The sequence below is a fragment of the Gossypium arboreum genome, chromosome 5 (genome assembly GCF_025698485.1).
Source record: "Gossypium arboreum isolate Shixiya-1 chromosome 5, ASM2569848v2, whole genome shotgun sequence".
NCBI classification, from domain to species: domain Eukaryota; kingdom Viridiplantae; phylum Streptophyta; class Magnoliopsida; order Malvales; family Malvaceae; genus Gossypium; species Gossypium arboreum.
The window spans coordinates 11,683,278-11,703,045 of record NC_069074.1 but is presented as its reverse complement, the minus strand read 5'-3'; the positions used below and the strand labels follow the sequence as shown (position 1 = coordinate 11,703,045).

The following is a 19,768-nucleotide window of genomic DNA, read 5'->3' as shown; positions in this document are numbered from 1 at the left end:
CACTTAAAATTTTAAAATTCTAGGAAGCCTCAATTTTTTAATATTTTCATATCTATTATTTAAAGATTTATAATTATTCCTGTTAATAATGTCATTTTAAAATTAAAATACGGTTTAACCTAACTTACTATTTCATCCCAAATCTAAAGTTGGACATTAAACAGATAAGAACTGCCCTTTTATGGTTTTTTTTTTTTTTTCTGTTGAACGAACTTATGTTGACATGTGGGATAAGATATTTTGTTGGCGAACTAATTGCTCCGAAAAAATAGGGTTCAAAAATGCAATAATTTTGAGTGATAGTTGACCGAGTTAACATTGTTGCCCTAAAATTGACTGATTCAACTGGTGAAGCCATAGGTTGAGCGTCGGCGCTGCCCCTGAGAACGGTCGTCCCAGTCATAGTCGTGAGTCAAGTCTTGCACTTCAAGTTGGGGTTTAAGACTTTAAGGTTGTTAACTGTTCGTTCACCAATGCTCCAATTATTAAGTTTTTTTCTTTTATAAATAAAATAAAATAAAATAAAAAGAGATTGTAATTGGAGGATAAATAAATTGATTAACTTCCGATATTATTTTTTAAATTTGGGTTTACAAAACAAATAGATTATATTTAGATTTGACAAAAGACTGTATTGTTTTACTAGTCAATGGCACAGCCAAAGTCAAAATTTCTTTGTTCATAGACAAAAAACAGGAAGAAGAAGAAGAAGAAGAAAATGCTTACCGTGGCTTTTCTTGTAAAACTTATGGACGTTATTTGTTTAAAATCACATAAACAAATTACTTTTTGCTTTCTCCATTGTAAAAATCAATGGTTGGTGCGCATAAATTTGACTTTGAGTCTTCCCCACTTTTTATGTCCGCCATGACTCACGTAAAATGGATTTGCTTAGACGAATCGTAAAATGGAATTTGATTCTATATATAAACTAAATAGTATTAAGGTGAAGGAAAAAATGGTACCCTTTTAATTGAGCATTAACTATACTTGAGAAAATGAAGAATGTGAGATGAGAGAGTGAAGAGATGATGGAGAGGCTGTTTCCCAGAAATTGACTTTGATGTATGGAATTGACATATGATACTAGTAAAGTTGAAAAGAATGAGAGAAAAGTAAGATGTAAATAGAAATGGAAATTTTGTTGGTGATCCATTGTCAAAAGAAACAGTAATTGTGGTGAAGTTTCTTCTTGTTTCGGATTATTCCCCAAAACAAATGAGTAGTAGTTTGATCACCTTTCTCAACACCAAAAGTTTGAAAAATATTTTAATTCACAACTAGAACAGGGATTTTTGAAACTTTGAAACTTGGGTTGTCATGTAATGGCAAGAAATTTCTTTAAAATGATCAAAGCTTTGATAAAGACAGGATTACAGTAATTTAGGGAATACTTTATTGTTTAACCCGAAAAGGAAAAAAATAAAAAAAGAGGAAATGGTAGAATACAAGTGCCTCATACGAAGCCAATCATGTTTAAAGGTCATTAACAAGAGTCATAAAGTTGGACCGAAGAAGCGTCATCTTCTTCACTTGTTGCAGCTCAACGCCCTCTGCCCAACTTCTCTTTCAAAGGCAAACTTTTTTTTTTCTCTTCTTCTTTGATTCTTTCAGCATCAACTAGTTCCCAAAGTGGACGTTTTCTTTTGGGGATCCCTTCTTTGAATTCTCTTCCAACTTGTATCTACATTTTCCTTAACCCTCTTTTAAAACCCCACTTCTCCAAGTTGCTCTCCATTGCCTCTATTGGTTTCAGAATTTGAGCCCATTTTTTTTTCTGATCTGTAGTTTCCTTTATCTTTCTTCCATTTCTCTATTACATATTTGATTACTTTGATTACTTGTTTAATCCCAGTTTGATTAAGAAAGTTTATACCTTTTCCCATCTGGGTTTCTTTTCCTTTGCTCAGAAAACAAAATCTCAGTTGAGTTCTGCAGTTTTGGACTCTCATCTTTCTTTTTTAGGAAAAATTTTACTTAAAACTCTCGTTTGGGTATCTCTCATTTTCCCCAGGAAACAAAAACCTCACTTCGATTCTTCAATTCTTTACTGGTTCTGTTATAGTTGGATCTTATTCGTTTGCTTATTAGAAGTAGAAAAACCAATTTTTTTTCTTTTTTGCAGAATTTCACTCAAATTCTCATCTTAAATACTCTCATTTCCTGGAAAGTTAAAAGCTTTTTCCTTTTTTTTTCAAGTTATGGATAAAACCGGGTTTAATGAATCAGCAGCGGTGGCAATAACAGGGAAAATCATGATCATAGCCATAATAATTCTCTTCATAGTGGTGGTTTTCGTGCTCTTCCTTCACCTTTATGCTAAATGGTTTTGGTGGCGCATCGAGGAACCAACTCCTCCTTCGGCTTCACGCCGCCGACGTCGTTTCGTTTTTGCTCCGGGGCAAGATACTGCTCATCCTCTGCGAGCAACAAAAGGCCTTGATCCCACAATCCTTGCTTCCCTTCCCGTTTTAATGTTCCGCCAAGAAGACTTCAAAGACGGACTCGAATGCGCGGTCTGCTTGTGTGAGGTTGTAGAAGGAGAGAAAGCAAGGCTGCTCCCTAAATGCAACCATGGCTTCCATGTTGAGTGCATTGATATGTGGTTCAAATCGCACGCCACTTGTCCTCTTTGTAGAAACTCTGTTGTTAATGCTGAGGCTGAGAATTCTAGTTCTGTCATGTCGAGAGATGAAGCTGTTAATGTTCACCATCTTCAGTCTCCTTCCCATGATGGTTTGGGTTCTGGGTATTCGACAGATTCTCCTAGTTTTCCGACAAATGTGTTGTTTTGGGGTGATCATCAAGGTCAGGTCAGCAGCGGCGGTGCCAACGTGGAAGAGGGTTCATCGGCATCAGCATCAGCATCAGCATCAGCTTCTGGTGCTTTCGCTTCGTCTTCAGTGGCATCGGGTAGTGGCAGGCAAGAAGGCATGCTGGTGATTGACATTCCAACGAATGTGAACGAGAATTTCCCAGAGGAGGAATCAAAGTCACCAATGCCAACAAGATTGAGGTCTTTAAAAAGGCTTTTAAGCAGGGAGAAAAGGACGATCCCTAGCAGTTCAGGAAGCAGTTCCATTGATGTTTAAATTCACAAAATTAGATGATCAGAATGGAATCGAGCATCCCTTGAGAGTGTTGGAGGTCTCTAGGGAACCAATGGCTTTGCTCAATGATGTGCATTTTGAAGCATTGAAATTAGTGTACAAAATGTTGATAATTTTTGTTACTTAATGTTTAGAATAGGTGGTGGGTGTTACCGAAGAAAAGAGTGGGGGGCTTTTTCTGCATTTGAAGGTGAAAGAATTGATCTTCTCCGGTCAAAAAACAATTTCTTCTGTTGGTGAAGACTTTGTTTTCAGTTTGAATTCTTCTACTGTAAAGCTATTAATCCAATTTCTCAATATATTTTTTTGTTGCTTATTTATTGTCCTATTATTGATTTTCTTTTTAAGATTTACCGACTATTGGATAGAATGTTAATATAAAAATGAGGTAGGAACTGGAAGTTCAGCTCAATCGATTAATTGAGTAAATAGAAAAGAAAGGAAATAGGAGAGAGGCGTCAATGGTTTTACATGATCAGCTGAGTTGCTGAAGGTCTTAGAGATCTCAAGTTTGGGTATGGAGTAGTGCAATTGACTTATGTGATGGACAAAGGCTTATAAAATAAACGGATGCCTGGTTTCATGGGATAAGGTTTGAAAACCAGTGTAGCGACTCAATTAAGTTAAAGGCTCTAATGTCTCATTCTGGTAGACATATACCGACATTTTTTTTAAGGCTGTTTTCAGTCACAACACCAACTCAAACTTTCCCTTTTACATTCCTACATTATCATATGCTCTGGTTTAAGACACCCTTTCTTTTTATAGTATTACCTTTTATTAGTTTTTGATGAACAGTCTGCATGAAGGCAGAGTAAAAATGAAGTTTGAAGCATATTATATTATAATTAAGGTATCTTTTTTGTTTCGAGCTTTATGATTATCCTTTTTAATAATAGAAAATGTGACTATGTTTAATACGTAGTTTAGAGGTAGGGACGAAGTAAGAAAATTTTTTTTTAGAGGCCGAAATTAAATTGTAATTTTTAATAGCCTATATTTTTATAATTTTTAAAAGGTTAAATTAAATTTTTATTATTTTTAGGGGCGGTCAAAGGAAATTTTACCTTTTTTAATTTAAAATTTTAAAATTTCGAAAAGACCTAAATGAATAATTTTTCATTTTAGGATGGCCAAGTCCGCCCACACCCTAGATACGCCACTACTTGGAGGATGGTGTAAGTTAGGTGAAAGTAATTGAGAGGTCCTCTATCATAGTGAGCTAATCAAATTAGTCATTCCACTATTAAATCGATAAATTTAGTCTGTATAATATTAAAAAGAATCAAATAATATCAAATTTTAAAATAGTGAACCATTATTGTTCTGAAAAATGTCATTTATTGATCAACAGAGTAAATGTTTTTAATTTTTATAGTTTTATAAATGAAATATTTTGTTTAGAGTTGAATTGCAATTGAAAAAATAATTCTTTATGTTATTTTTAAAACAGAGAATAATAACTCTATTAAAATTGGACTTATTTGATTCTTTCTAATATTACATGGACTAAATTGATAGATTTAATAATAGAGGACTAATTTGATCAGGTTCCAATAACAAAGGGACCTCCCTGGCAAGTTCTAAATTACCAAACACAGAAACGTATACAAGAACCAGTTTAGGCAGGTGGGGCGAGATTTTGTTGGCGAATCTAAAGCGGAAGCCCCTAGGTCAAATCTTGTGTGATTGATACACAATGTCACCAAATAGACAAAGTCCATGGTCGTTGATATGATAAAAGATGGTTTAGGTTGGTAAGTTACCTCAGTCTCCACTTGTGGGGTTTGAGAAAGATGGAGAGTGGCCCTGATGATGGACGCCGGGGGCGGTGTATCGGCTCCCCTGGTGGAACCACAACCTTTAGTTGGCTTGGAAATATTATGACCATCCACAGGATGGGAACTTGTCTTGTCCCCAGTCCCACCATGGCAAGACACTAGTTTTCCATGATCTCCTTTGCTTAAATCCTCGGATCATGAAGATGACCGCTGGAAGTTTATCCATTCTTTGAATGTTGTGTTCTCTTTTAGAAACTGATCAATGAGGTCAAAGGAAGCTAAAACCAGATAAAAGTAAGATAACCGACAAACACATATGACAACTTCTACTAGCAGACAACAAATCCTATAAAGATCATTATATAGGAGTTGTGATTCTGAAGCATCTTAATTCAGAACAAATATGTTTTTTTTGTTCCTTCTTTCAGTAAGAAGTGAAAGATTCTTCTTCTGTCAAAATCAGGGTAGTTTTTTTATTGCCAAAGAAAGCTGTTGTGTTTTTTTACCTGTGAAAAAATCAGCAGGAGGATCGAATTCACAGCAAGCATTTATGTATCACATGTACTGGAGATTTGCTTATGGTTACCTAAGTTTAAAGGGATTAATCCATTTAGATCATATCAAACCTGTTATTTGGTTGAATAATATAAAAGCATAAATGAACAATTTATGAAGGCTAGAAAACAAGGAAAGGTGAAATGGTATAATATGCCCGCCAACAACCATGTGATTTGTTGGTAAAATGCTGAATTCTTAGTTACATTGTTCAAGGATCAAATTCAGCAGAGAGAACTAATTTACTATATGTCAATCTCTAAAAAGAAAAGTCAGAAGCATTTACATACGTTTGCCAGGTAAAGTACAGCAGTGGGGTAGGTTTACCCCCTGTATTAAATTTTGTAACCTGTTAGGTAATACCAAAATCTTAAAACGATGCTGCAAAAAGGCAGGTAGCTCGCCAGTCAGCTGTGCTAACCAACTTTTTAACCAAAGAGGAAAAACAGATCTAATGAAAGGAATGAAACCATAAGGTCTTGCCCCTAATTGAACCTACTCATCAAGGGCGAGGTAAATTGGTTTTCAGGTACATTTGAAGAGGGGATATTTACATTTCATTGCACCTGAAACAGACCATTACGTGAAAGATTTATTTACAGAATCTAAACTTGAAACCCCAAAGATCGGCTACTTTCTTTTTAAGGGTTTTAGTCACCATTTTAGCTGAAAAACCATCCAAAACGGAACTTAAAGAATCATGTAATGGAGAAAATGGAAAATGGAATATGTAAACTGAGTCCAGAGAAAGATACTACATTTTAAAAATGATTAAACGAGACAACTCTGTCTTCCAACTTGGGAGAGACCTCCCAAGCTACTCAGACCCTATACAGAACAAGTCAATTCTATAATTCACGTAAACAGTTCATGCCTTCGTACCGATCGCAGCTTCCCTCTATAGATTGATTATTTAAATATAATTTTTTTTTCCCACTAGGTCCAACCCTCCGCTTTTAAGGAGAAAAATGAAGAAGATAAAAAGATACTACATTTAAATATAATTTTTTTTTTCTTGTTACATTGTCTACTAATAAGAGTCATAGCTTAAGAGAAACATGTATTGACTCCCAAAAAAAAAAAAAAAAACAGTTTTGGTACCGTAATCTGTCAATTTCTATTGCCAAACTGCCATAACTTGGTATAAAATGGTAGGATACAACAAGAAAGGTTCCCACTTTCCCAGGAAGGTTTATGTTTTCTATCCTAACCAAAATGCTTGGCACACCCAAAATTTATCCCAATGTGAAGAATGTAAACAGAAGCAAAATAACTTTCAGTCTTAGCCTGTAACATGATGCAGCTCAAGTCCGCTATCAGAAACCGTCAGCAAAACGCATTGTATCCTAAACGTTCAAATGTTCAGTCTCTGTTTTGAAGCATTGTGCCGTTTCTTATCTGGTGTACTGGATGAGAGAAAATTTTTTACAGCCTTCTCTATTGCCTTGTTAGAACCAACTGCATCCTCAGAGGCCACATCTCTTTTTCTCTTCTTTCTTCCTTTCTTCTCTGAAGAGGTATCATCAACCACGGAAGTGGAAATGAGAGACCCGTCTATATCTTTCTTTATGTTCAATTCTTCATGCTCTGATGTGTCCATAGAAGCATTATAAAGGAGTTTGTTACGTTTTGTTGATTTAGATTCGCTAGAGCCAAAGGCAACAAAGAATTCATTATAGGCTAATTGTTTTGATGCTTGTTTTGACCTCCACTGATCAGGTTTGGTAGCATATCTGTCATGATGGAGCAAAGATAAAGAAACGTATGATAAAAATAAAACACAAACGGCAACATTTCTTTAAGAATGTAGCATATAGATGGGACAACATTTTACCATGGAGCAAACAAAAATGTGACACAGATGAATCAAACCTCTAATTCAGTAATCTAAATAGACAAATTAAAACATGAACAAACAATTGAAATTTATTTTGTTTTTCCTATCAAAATTGAACCCAAACTAGTCTAAGCTTCAGCATGCATTACATTTTAGCCTGTTATATGACAAAAGAATTAATCTCAGATTACCAGACCAGCAAACTGAAATTTACTTACCTGTCAATATCTAATGTCCTAAGCAGATGCGGGCCTTGTTTGGTCTTGGAGAGTTCAGTTCGTACAGCTAATAGTTCAGAAGCTATGGCTTCCCTTAGTGACAAGTTACCAGCATTGAAGCATCTTTCAACAGTAAAAGAACCAGATAGGTTAATTGCAAGCTCCCCAAAATGTCCACGTAACCTTCATAGTTAACAGAAGCACTGGGGTCATTTATATTTGATCATGCAACAAAATACCAGTTGGAATCTCAGGAGAGTAGAATATTATTCCATTAGAAAAAAAAAGGGCCAGAAGACCAGGTTTTTTTTTTTTTTTTTTTGTGCAGACAAGTTCTATTGATATCACATTAAACCAATGGACCAAATGAAACAAACACAGAGAAGAACTTCCAGAAAAAAAAATAAAACAGCCGAAGCAGTAGCTTGACATACTTCACAACTAATCTGCGCTTCTGCTTTGTTGAAGCATCTGAAGCAAGAAACGCTTCAATAACCCGCGCTCCTCGAGCATCTTGAGCTGCCTCAAGAACATGCTCAGCGTCCATGGATGTAATACTCAGAATATAAGGCTGTATCCATTCCTGTAAACAAGAAACAAGAGATAGCATACTAAAGTTAGAAGCCAGCTATTCACACTTTTGTTTTAAGTAACCCCAACATCATAAAGAGTTCTCAAGTTCCAAAAACAATCAAGATACAGATGAACTGATCATAACTAAAGTATCATAGCTCTCCTCTGTAATGCCAGATCATATTTCTCACTAGAATACCTTGTTCGTCATTTATGATCAAACTAAAAACACCAACATATAAGACATTGGTTTAGAACTGCGAAGTTTTAGTGAGTAATATCCATTCAATTCAAGAATTCAAACTACAACCTCTAATCAGTCAATCATCCGGCATTTCACCTTTCAGAAAATTTCATTTAAAGATGATCAAATCTGCTTGAGTATCAGGCTATAAGCTACGTAAATAATTTCCTGCACTTACTGTTTATATATTGCTACACTAATAAAAAAAATTCAGCTTAAATTTTGCAGTAATATTACCATATGCACACATCTTAATCAGAAGCTTGAAGCTCACAACTTTAGTTTAGTTAATGCAAGCAAAAGTGGCAGAAACTTACTGATAGCGCGTGATATATCTGAGGCCAATAACTTAATTGGATAGAAACAGAATGATACAACATATTCAAGAAAAGAAACATACACTTTGGAATTTAAAAATAGCCTGCAGAATCAAAGAACCCATAACATGCATCTTAGCTCCGCCAGGCCAGCTCCAACTAGACTTATCTTCATAGCTGAAGTAACTCTCAAGAAACAGTATCCGAGGAACAATGAACTTGGAAGTCTCATTTTTTGAACCAACAGCGGTAGCAAGTGCCTCGCAACACTGAAAAAAAAAAAAGGGAAAAGTCAACAAGGGTTAGGACAAGACATCTACATCAAAGGGAAGTTTTAGTATGATATAATTTCCATTTAAGAGTTCTTGCCCAGCTGTTTCAGACTCACATGTACAGAATTACTAAACAGCAAGCATTAAAGGAATGAATCTAACTACCAAACCTTATATTCATGAGTTTGAAGCCTTTGACAAGCAGCAATAAGGGAAGCAATAACTCCTGATCTCCCCATTCCGAAAAGATCTGCAAATTTCAACCCAAGCTCTTCCCAGATCAGGTCCATCTAATAGACAAAATCAAGGGAGGTTTCTTTCAAATGTCAGAACAGAGCTTAGCAACACATCTAGCACCAGAATAACCTCCACAAACTGAAGAATTAAACAGCAGTCAAGGGGTAAAACAATGAGGAGTAAATATATACCAATAACAGAATTTCATAGATGGAACACTAGCATCAATTGCAGTGCCTTATTTCAACAAATAAGCATTAACCTAGAATCTTGCAATGCAAATAAAGAATACGTACTTGATCTTTTGTTCTTGCATGGGAAATTAATGCTTGAACAACAAAGTTTCCACAAGGATGGGATGAAAGGTCAAACAATGAATTCTTCAAAAGCTTTGTCAACATATCATTATACAGGCTTTCAGGTGCAACCTCCAGAATTACCTGCATTTTGCAGAAAAAGGAGCTAAGACCATGAAATAAACAAAAAAGAAAAAGCATAAAGCAGATTATTTAACAGCAACATGCAAATGAAATGATGAAGTGGAGGAATCAACTGCTTTTTTCTCTGCTTCATCTTTTATCCAGTTGTGCTTCCAAAAGAACAAGACGGTTTGGAGAACAGATATCACAGTGGTAGCAGCTCTTGAATCTTATGTGAAACTAGTATAGCAGGAATAATGAAAATATCCCACTTCACTGCCAACTTTAATCATCGATTAAGGGGATTTAACTAAAAGAAAAGGAAAATTTGACTCATCTAGAACAGTGTCCAGACAGTTCTAACTACAAGAGTTAACCTGTAGCCTCGCAATTACGAGCAGAAGACATATCTTGGAGTGTACTTTATAACAAGCGACAACATTAATGACAACCAGAGGCTTATGAATAATATAATTATGAGGCTACAAAGGAAATTAGGTTCAAAATTTTATGTTTATCTCTTGTTTTTTTAAGATTAAGTCTAAGATAACATTGTTCTTTGGGTTCATATCCTTGAGGAGCTAATCAAATGGCTGCCTTCCAAATTGCATTTTTATGACAATGGTTCAATTCAAATGCAGTAACACCTCAAACATATAGAGATACAAACAATATTATGATACAGAAAAAGAAAATGTCTCATAGGATAAAATATAAAGTACTGCATAAATAAACTATAATCTATTAGAAGTTGCTTACTTCCATTAAATGGCTAAATGCGGGTTCTTTCATTGATTCTACAGTTTCACCAGCAACGATCATGTCAAACTTTCCTTCAGCTAAATTTTCCTTGTTGCAGCCAAGAAGAACTGGAATTATGTGCAGCAATTCTTGATCATTCCCGGCTAATAACTTCAAAGCTGTCTGCCAAGTGAGAAGAACTAAAAGTTCAGTGGCACGTCAATTCATTACATTAAAACCTCATTTAGAAAAAAAAAACCCTTCATGGACGAGGATAAGAACTTGAAAACTCATGGAAAGCTACAACACTCCACATCGCATAAAAAGAGAATAAACAAATTAGTCATATGCGATAGACAATGTTTGTCAGAATCTACAAGCACAATCAAAAGAAGTAGACATATTAAATGAGAAATTACCCCAAAAATGAGAAGTGTAATTAAGTAGAATGCAAATAATGAAGTTTCAATAAACCAATTAATCCAGGAATTAGTTATCATCTTCTGCAACTCAATACATGGTTGCATGATCCAATAACAGATGGAATATCTTAATACTTATCTGCCTGTGCTCGTCAACAGTGCAAAAAGCCATAAGGCAAGGGAGTCTACACTTACAGATTGCTTTTGCATACCTGACACTATATAACAGTGACAAAATTAAATAATATAAAATAACAGGAGAAAAGAAAAACATGCCTGCAGAACCAAACTGCTATACTGATCAACTTGTAGGGTCTTCATATCTTCTTTTGTACAGTTCATCATCCCTGATACAAGAAATTTCAATAAACTTGGAAATCCTTGCTGGAGGTGCTGGGAATCATTCCCATCCAGGTGAGATACTTTTAAATTTAACCGCTCTGCTAGAACTTTCGATCCCTTTGCTCCATGAAACTCTGGGGAGTCCAGTGGTACTCCTTTACAGAGACAAAGAAGACTTCGAAGAACGTGAGATCCATAGCAATTGCATATTAAATCAAGGGGATTGACAACAATAACCTGAAATGGATCAAAGAAAGATTCAGAGTTAAGTAGCAAAATTTAGCACATTATCTTAGTTTGCCTCCAAATAAAGTCTCTTGAAATATTTAGTTGTATCTGCTAATACACTGAAAAGAAGGGTATGTCAGGCAGGCAAGGCCTCCAGAAGTCCTATAACAAGAATATGCGACAGAGTTTGTTTCATTTACCATTAGAGTACAAATCAAATACTTGATACCTTGCATATCATTTTCAGAGTATCTTCAATAATGGTGTAGGCTTCTGTGTCCTGAACATGCCTGGCTAATGACTTAAAAGCTGTCTCAGCTACATGAGAACCAGACCTGTCCATTGCAATAGCAGGAAAGATATTTGCACAGCCTCGAAGGAAACTGCATAGATTGTCCAAATTACAGCCGTCGAGTAGAGTCTGAAGAGTATTGCTTATGATATAATCTGTTGCTAATTCAAATTCCTTCCCCCTAGCTTCTTCAAGAGCATTACCACATATAACTGATCGCTCCTCCACATCCACTCCTTGGCTTTCAAAAAGGTTTGCAATCTCCGAAAAGTACTTTGCTGTTTCAGGCTCAACCTGTTTCCTAAAAGGGTAATCATATCAGTTAAACATTCCAAAACACAACTTCAAAATTTTTAACAACTTGGATCACAAAGTAATGATACCTGATAACCGGTGCTTGTGAGTCCGAATTCTGGTGATGCTTGAAAGATTTCTTAAATTTCCCAGTCCCATCAGTCACCTGGCTCGTTACATTCTTTTTATAACCATTATCATCAAAACCACTATTTCCTTTCTTTGCTTTTTTCCCCATTTTCATTTGCTTCCAAAGCCTATAATAGTTATATAATATTTAGGGACTTTTCAGGTCCTCTAGCCAGTAAAGCTATCCAAAGTCCAAACCAAAAAAAAAAAAAAAACTATGCTTTCCTCAATGCTTTTCTAATGAAAAAAAAAAGTACTAGGAAATTTTCAACATAATCAATAGTTTTAATAACTAAATTCACTGTTAATTCACTTCATATATAAAAGATAACCAAAAAAAAAAAAAAGCAAACACTGTCCAACGCAAGTTGGAACTTTCTCAGCTATATCATTTTACGTGTACGCTAACATTAATAACAACGGACTACAAAAAAAATAATCAAAAGATCGAAAGGTTCAAAAAAAAAACGAGGAGAATTATTTAGCATAGCTTACTTCGACTTACAGTGAGAGGCTAATTTTCGGTGCTGAAACCTAACAGCTATAGAGAGCGAGCGAGAGAGGAAGACCTTAGTCGTGCTCCAAAAACTATAATATATAGTTGGTCGGTTTTGATATGTTGTTTCCGGCCTTTTGGATAAAAGATGTTGCAACACCCAATGGCTGGATCAGGCTTTGGAATAACGATTTCCTATGGGTTCTAATAGGCCAGATCTTTAAGCCCATATTGCCTCGGTGCATTCTCAACTCTCAATTCAAATATATTTTTAATTAACAACTGCTCCTGTTCTCCATAAATAGAGCGTTAACATTTCATCCAACTTTTAGCTCCAATTACTCAGTAATTAAAGTATATTAAGACATTATTGATAATTTAAATTTTCCAACAAGATAGTAAATGAATACACGGATGTAAGTAATGTTAGCTAAAGAATACATATGCGACATTGTTATAAACAAAGGTAGCTACATTACTACACAAAGCCCAGCTATGGTTTCCATATCCTTTACTCAATTTCACTCATATCCATAATCTATAACTATTTATTAATTAAACCAAGATACAAAGCGTGCCGTAAAATTTAGGCTTCTAAATGCTGACACATTTTCACCTTCTTTTTTCTTCTTTTCGGAAAGTAGGGGAGGAGAAAAAGTATAATTACCCGCCACTCCCTATACTTTTTTAACTTTTATAATTCAGTCATTTTACTTGCTTTTAGTTTTAAGAATCAAGTCCCTCTATTTGTTAAAAATTAAAGTTCAATTGATAACATTGTTAATTGGCTTCTATAAATTTGAATATGCAACAGAAACTCTAAGAAGAAAGGAAGAAATATACCTGGAAAGGGAAGTCCCTGAGTACGCTGAAGAACAAATGAGAAGCGAATGGGAATGTGAACCAGATTAGGGAGTTTCTCGGTGGAAAAGAGAGAAGAAGAGGAAGCTTCAAAACAAAAGAAAATGAAAGGTTCTGAGAGGAAAAGCTTTCTGATGGAGTGAAATCGTCAAAAAAACAATGAAATGATGGAATGATGGGATGACAGATTTCAGAGAACCTGATTGGGCACTGGTTCGGCGTACTAAATGCTATTCCAGACTATTCTATCTAGAGTTTTGTTCTGGTCATTTGAATTCTTTAGGATCGGTATTTCAAAATTTTTGAGTTATTTAGGGGCCTGCTGAAATAGTGGGCCGGTTCTTAGTATAATAAGCTCGTTTTTAGACTTTGTAGTTTGGTTTATTTTTTAATATGAGCCCAATTTAGAATATTTTCAAAAAAAAAAATTATACGTAATTTTCATGTGATTTTAAAAAATAAAATAGTTATTGTGTTGATGTATTTAGAGTTTTATGTGATATTCAAATTGAATTTATTTGGGAAGAATTTCGTCATACATTATGACTTAAAGATTAAATAGTTAGTTTATTTAAAATGATTCTTTTTTTTTTGTGATGAAATCGAAGAATTTTGATCTAACAGCTATTTTAACTTGATATTAAAACGATAATTCCGTTTCAAAGATTTTCTAAGCTTAATGATGAAGAACAAAATTATTCTCTTTTCTGTTGATTGAATAAGATCATAAAGTAAATTTTATCCATAATATTTTTAACTTGACAGATAATATTTTGTAAGTCATCTGAAATTATTTTTCCTGTCTACAAAGCTGAATGACATTAACTATTGCAGAGATTGTTTGGTTTTTGGGACCACTAAAGTAAATTGGAGTTAAGAAGATGAGACTTGTCAAATTGCATTTTGACACTCAAAACTACAAAACTATTCGCATGTACGAGAGAAGAAAGCACAACAAGATTGACTGACATATTTGATAAGGGAGAAAGTTGAAGAAGGCCTTACTCGGACACATCATGTCCGCTTCAACAAACACTTGGCCGAAATTATGAAGACAGCACTTGGAGTACAGACAAATTTAGAGTGAAGGACATCCTCCAACAGTCCAACTTGAGGGAATTTATATTAACATATGTTCATTAGTAGCAATTAATCAGTTAGTAGTTCTCTACATATTATAAATAATAATCCTCTAATTCACTTAAATTAAAACTACTATCGGGTAAAAAAGGTGTTAAAAAAAATCCACAATAGATATATCTTTTTGACTATTAATACACAATAAAGCAGTTGCTTTTCTAGAAAAAAAAATCCTTACCGCCCCTCCAGACATCTCAATAATTGCTATTATTAGAACATTAGTTATTAAAATAAAATATAAAGAAAATGAAAATGGGACACTGTAATGATGATGATCCAACTGGTTAAAGAAAAAGCAACATACTTTTTTATTTGAGGGGAAAAAAAAAGGGAGAGAAATAAAAGCTTTAAAATTATCTACATGAATGCTAGTATACTTTCTTTTGGTAGAATTACATTTAATATCACTAAAGTAAATTTATATTTTAATTATTTAATTTTAAAAATTATAAAATGGTCATTGAATTATTCAAAATTTTCATTTAAATAACGAAATTATTCGAAAAGTTTTATTTAAGTTATTAGATTATTGATTTCTTTTTTAAGTATGGTTAGTAAGCTCCAAGTATCAATTCAACAATTGATACGGTGGATCAATATCCATTGATGAATAGAATAACATAATTTAGATATAAGTTGATATAACGATTAGTGTCCGAACTCAAAGAAAAAAACTATTTCGATTTTGATTTGTAGATTTGTGACGTTAAAAGGTGTTTCATGGAAAAAATAAGTTGTAGAAAAAGAAGGGGAATGCGAGTTTTCAATTGGTGCTCATTGGAAAAACTTAAAAGAAAAAAAAAACTTAACAACCCAGTGATTTAAATAAAAACTTTTAAATAGCTGAGTAACTTAAATGAAAACTTTTAAAAAATTTACTAACCAAATTATAACTTTTTTAATTAAGTGATTGATATGAAATTTTATCCACAGTTTAATGACTAAAAGTGAATTTACCCTAAAATATACTTATTTGTTGATTTTTAAAAAAAAAAAACTTAAAACCTTGTGTTCCGTATTATTTGCTAATTCGGACCAAAGACTATTAAGAAGAAAAAAACAAAGCGTGATTTGCGATGAGAATATGAATGGCGTCTATTTAGTTAACAATGAAGCAGGCAATCCACGCTTAACTGTCTATTGATTTTGATTTTTTAAATGTCTTTAAAATTATGCTTAATGACTCGAAAAGGTTTCTTGCATTTAAAATATTTTATATTAATATTTATATATTTTATAATTAAATATAAATATAAATAATTTTATTTATAATTTAAATTATTTAATTCTGTACATAACTCTTTTATTTATATTTTTAAGAAGTTATAGTTAAAATTGACTAAAAATATTAAAATAATAAAAATACAAATTTTAAAATTTAAATATATAATAAAACTATATAAATAATTTAATATTTGTAAAAATATTTAAAATATAAATATAAATATTTTATTATATTGTATTAATTAATCTTGATATGAAATAAGTGGACTCATGTTTATTAACTTATTATAATGTTTACTTCGGACTTGACCCTTCATTACGTAAAAGTGTCAACTACAGCTTAGATAACACTTATGTCTAAACTCAGAGAGAGCATACATAAAATTAGCTGAAAAGCAAGATGCTAAAATTCCTCTTTCTTTTAGCCGAGACAAGTCTTTTTCCCAGTTATCTTTTTAATTATACGAAGCAGAGAATATATACACACATGAATTCATTTTTATTACACTTTAAAATTTCTGTAATGAAATTTAAACATTAGCATGTATCTTTCTTATGTTTTGATTAGTTTTTTTTTCATTTATTTTAATATTTTAAAATTTTACATCATGATATTAGTGTGGTTTATGGAATTTAAGAACCCTACTTGTGGTGGTAACCTTTTTTTCTTTTTTATGAATTATTTATACGGACAAGAATGAAATATCCAGTTCATGGAGTGGTTTCGTGTCTTTTAGCTTTTGTCCCCTTCTCTGGCACAAACCGACGTGGGATTTTCTTTTAAAAACGTTTTCTTGTTTCGCATCCAATAAGGCATGATTATAACAAAGTTTTGGATAATATTTTGGGTTATTATTCTATCCAATAGAATTTTCTCACTCCACAATTTTTAATTACACATCACAATATCTAAATATGATCAATAACCTAAAAGAGTAAGTGATTTTAAGATTTTAATTTTAATTTCACAAATAAAAATTTAAATACTATTATATATTCCATTAATTATTTTAAAAATATTTTTATTGTTTTCTGTCACCTTAAAATGATATGTATCACTCATTTAATATTGTTACAATATATGAAATGATTTTTGGTAGGGAAACAAATGATGATGCATAGATTTTATTAAAAGGTAAAAAAAAAAAGAGGGTGATTAATTAACTTAAAGTAATATGGGTTTGACGTATTTAATTCAATGCTTGAATTGGCAACGGAACGAGATTATCTGTCGTGGTATATAAAAACAAAAGCCATTCTACCTACTACTTTAGGAAAAAATAAATGAAGAGTAGATTATTTAAAATTAATGTTTTGATTTATTTAATCGAGATCAGTAACACGATGATGGCAAACCCAACGAATATGAAATCTATTTATTTAAAACTGCAAACGGCTGGCCACGTTTCCTTTGTCTACGTTGTTCTGATCTCTTTAGGGCAAGTTGTGTTGTAGTTTTATTTCTCCCAGAATCCATGGCTGCGCTGCTTTTGTTTGACTCGTTCGGAAATTTAAGGCTGTTTTGCTATATATATATATATATATATATATAAAGTTGGTTCATTCAATCAAATAATCAATTCAGGCGCTAAGCATTTTCGGATTTAAATTATTACTATAATCTTCTTTTTGTTGACATTAACGTATAATCTTAATGGAATACGATATTAATTAAAACCTTAACACAGCATTGTGACATAATAAAAGCCTAATTAAGAGAATCGAATATACATAATTGAAGATGTTAAAAAACTTTTTTTTATCACCAATATAGAAAGTAGGATAAGATGCAAGGGTGATTAGGTGGTTCATGTTAAAATGAGAGTGAAAGAGACAAGTGGAGAAAAAGAGACAAGTGGATTATTATTATTTTTTTTGAAAGTTAAGAATCGTACAAATAGTTATTAGCACCGACACTCTTGAAAGAGGCATACATGAAACCTAATCTGGTAACATATTGGTTTCTTTGCAAGACAACATAGAACGGAAATCATGTAATTCAAGGGTTAAATTAGAAATCTAAAAGGGTTTTTGAGCCTGAGTGAAATTAGTAAATAAAATATTTTTCATTTTTTTTCTGGGAATGAAGCGAGGAAATGGGCGAGAAATCATATACTACTTATCCAAGAATCCAAGGAAAATCAAAGTTCTCTGACATTCCAGTAACCCATAAAAATCACGTTAAAAAAGGAAAGAAACCACGTGAATGTAATGCAAGGAAAAAAAAAAAAAAGGGACATCAAACCAAAGTACCAATGAATTTTTCACGATAATATTTCAGGCATCGGTTTGTTTGTTTTTTTGTAAATAAAATCATAATTGCAAGTTGACGGTATAAAACAATCGCAAGTTGTAACATGTGTGTCCGAGACTTTATTATTGGAAAAAAAAAAGAAATTAGTAGTTTAAGGAAAAAAGTGAAAAAAGTAAAAGATAGAGTACCGAAATTAATAATATGGCCTTTTAATTTCACAACAATAATAATAGATTACTATGAAGTCGATAGTTAAAAATTTCGGACAAAGAGGAATGTAGAAGAAGAGACTTATAAAGTAGTAAAAAAGGAGAATCCTACGTTTCTTTCCAAGAGAACTTAATGGTCAATTAATCAAGTAATTGGAAGGCAAGTGTCTCATCAATCTTCAATAATTGAAGAAGACAAGAGATGCATTTAACTCTTTGGAGTGAAATGAGTAAAGGAATGTAGAAGAAATTTCTTCATCTTTCTTTATGACCGAAAATGTGCAATGTATAATTTTTTTTTCTCAGAGATTCCCAGAAAAATGACAAGTTTTCTAATACCTTACAGCAGCCTATTCAATAATAGCAATATATATATATATATATATATATATATATATAGCAGCCTATCCAAAAGATAAATAAATAAATGTAATGAAAAAGAAAACCAATAAAACTAATCATTAATAAGAAGAGAAATTATCTCAGTTAGGTTTTTAAGATTTTGTTCCGGTGGTTATTTTGGAGTGAAAAAACATATGTTCGGATTTGAATGCATTTTATTTACGTGTGAGATAAAAAATTTAATCATTATTTTAAACAAATCTCATTTTTAATACAAGGAAACTATTTATAATTTCCAACCAATATTATATAACAAGGATAACGTAACTTTCGGCCATTGAATTCGGTAAATACGTTCAAATTTGTTCTTAATTTTTTTTATTTATTTAATCTCTGAACTTGAAAATCACTATTTATTAAGTCTATTATTTATTTAAGTATATTTTGTTAATGACAATGAAAAAAAATTGGAATGATATAACTTTTGGCCATTAAATTTAGCATGTAGGCCCATATCAATCCCTTGAACTTGACAATTAGATTCACTTTGATATTTGTAATTTTTTTGTTCACTTTGATATTCGAACTTGACAATTAGGTCCGTTATAATTTGAAAATTCTAAAAGTTTGATGATGTGGCACTCTAAGTTCGAAAAATAAATTTTTTTAGATGATGATGTGATACAATCTCAGAGTGTCATATATTCAGTGTCTTAATAACTGAACCGATTGTTGAACATGTTAGACCACCAGTTCGACCGCTAGACCAATAATAATTACTTAATTAATTAAAATTTTATAAAAATCTAAAAAGATAAGTAAAACTGAATTTATATATATTTTTACTTTTTTTAGATTTTTAAGAATTTTTAATTATTGTTGGTTCGACAATCGAACTAGTTGAATTGATAACTAATGGTTGATCTAACTTGTTCAACCATGAGTTTAGTTATTAAAACACTAAATATGACACTCTAAGATTGTATCAAACTTAAAGTGTTATGTCATCAAACTTTTAAATTTTTCTAAATTTAAGTATCAAAATAGACGTAATTATTAACTTCAAGTGTTAAAATAAAAAATACAAATATCAAAATTAACTTATGTTAAGATTAGATGTGAAATTTAAAGACCATAATTATTTATTTTTTATTTTTCACGATGTTCACAAAGTTACATTATCCCTGTATAATATGCATTTATAAACAATATATGTCTAAGACATCCCCTG

The 19,768-nt window shown here is 32.4% G+C and overlaps 2 protein-coding genes across 9 annotated transcripts; one reads left to right on the top strand and one right to left on the bottom strand.

Annotated features, from left to right (window-relative positions):
- The first annotated feature begins 1,474 nt into the window (after positions 1 to 1,474).
- On the top strand, positions 1,475 to 3,426 carry LOC108450794 (RING-H2 finger protein ATL3). The gene has a single exon (XM_017748565.2). The coding sequence runs from the start codon at positions 2,202 to 2,204 to the stop codon at positions 3,090 to 3,092; it is 891 nt and encodes a 296-aa protein (XP_017604054.1). The 5' UTR covers positions 1,475 to 2,201; the 3' UTR covers positions 3,093 to 3,426.
- Positions 3,427 to 6,538: 3,112 nt separating this feature from the next.
- On the bottom strand, positions 6,539 to 13,665 carry LOC108453191 (pumilio homolog 23). 8 transcript variants are annotated; one of them, XM_053028966.1, is made up of 13 exons: positions 13,568 to 13,660; positions 13,351 to 13,455; positions 12,507 to 12,795; positions 11,972 to 12,139; positions 11,526 to 11,889; positions 10,999 to 11,305; positions 10,323 to 10,483; positions 9,441 to 9,584; positions 9,078 to 9,197; positions 8,719 to 8,904; positions 7,936 to 8,084; positions 7,502 to 7,684; positions 6,539 to 7,179 (listed from the first exon to the last, which is right to left on the bottom strand). In XM_053028966.1, exons 4-13 carry the CDS (start codon positions 12,124 to 12,126, stop codon positions 6,801 to 6,803), a joined length of 2,148 nt encoding a protein of 715 aa, XP_052884926.1. In that variant the 5' UTR covers positions 12,127 to 12,139; positions 12,507 to 12,795; positions 13,351 to 13,455; positions 13,568 to 13,660; the 3' UTR covers positions 6,539 to 6,800. The 8 variants fall into 8 exon arrangements, with proteins under 8 accessions (XP_052884926.1, XP_052884930.1, XP_052884928.1 ...); XM_053028970.1 differs by having other exon boundaries at positions 11,526 to 11,882; positions 13,351 to 13,665; XM_053028968.1 differs by having other exon boundaries at positions 10,323 to 10,487; positions 11,003 to 11,305; positions 13,351 to 13,664.
- Between the last annotated feature and the right edge of the window lie 6,103 nt (positions 13,666 to 19,768).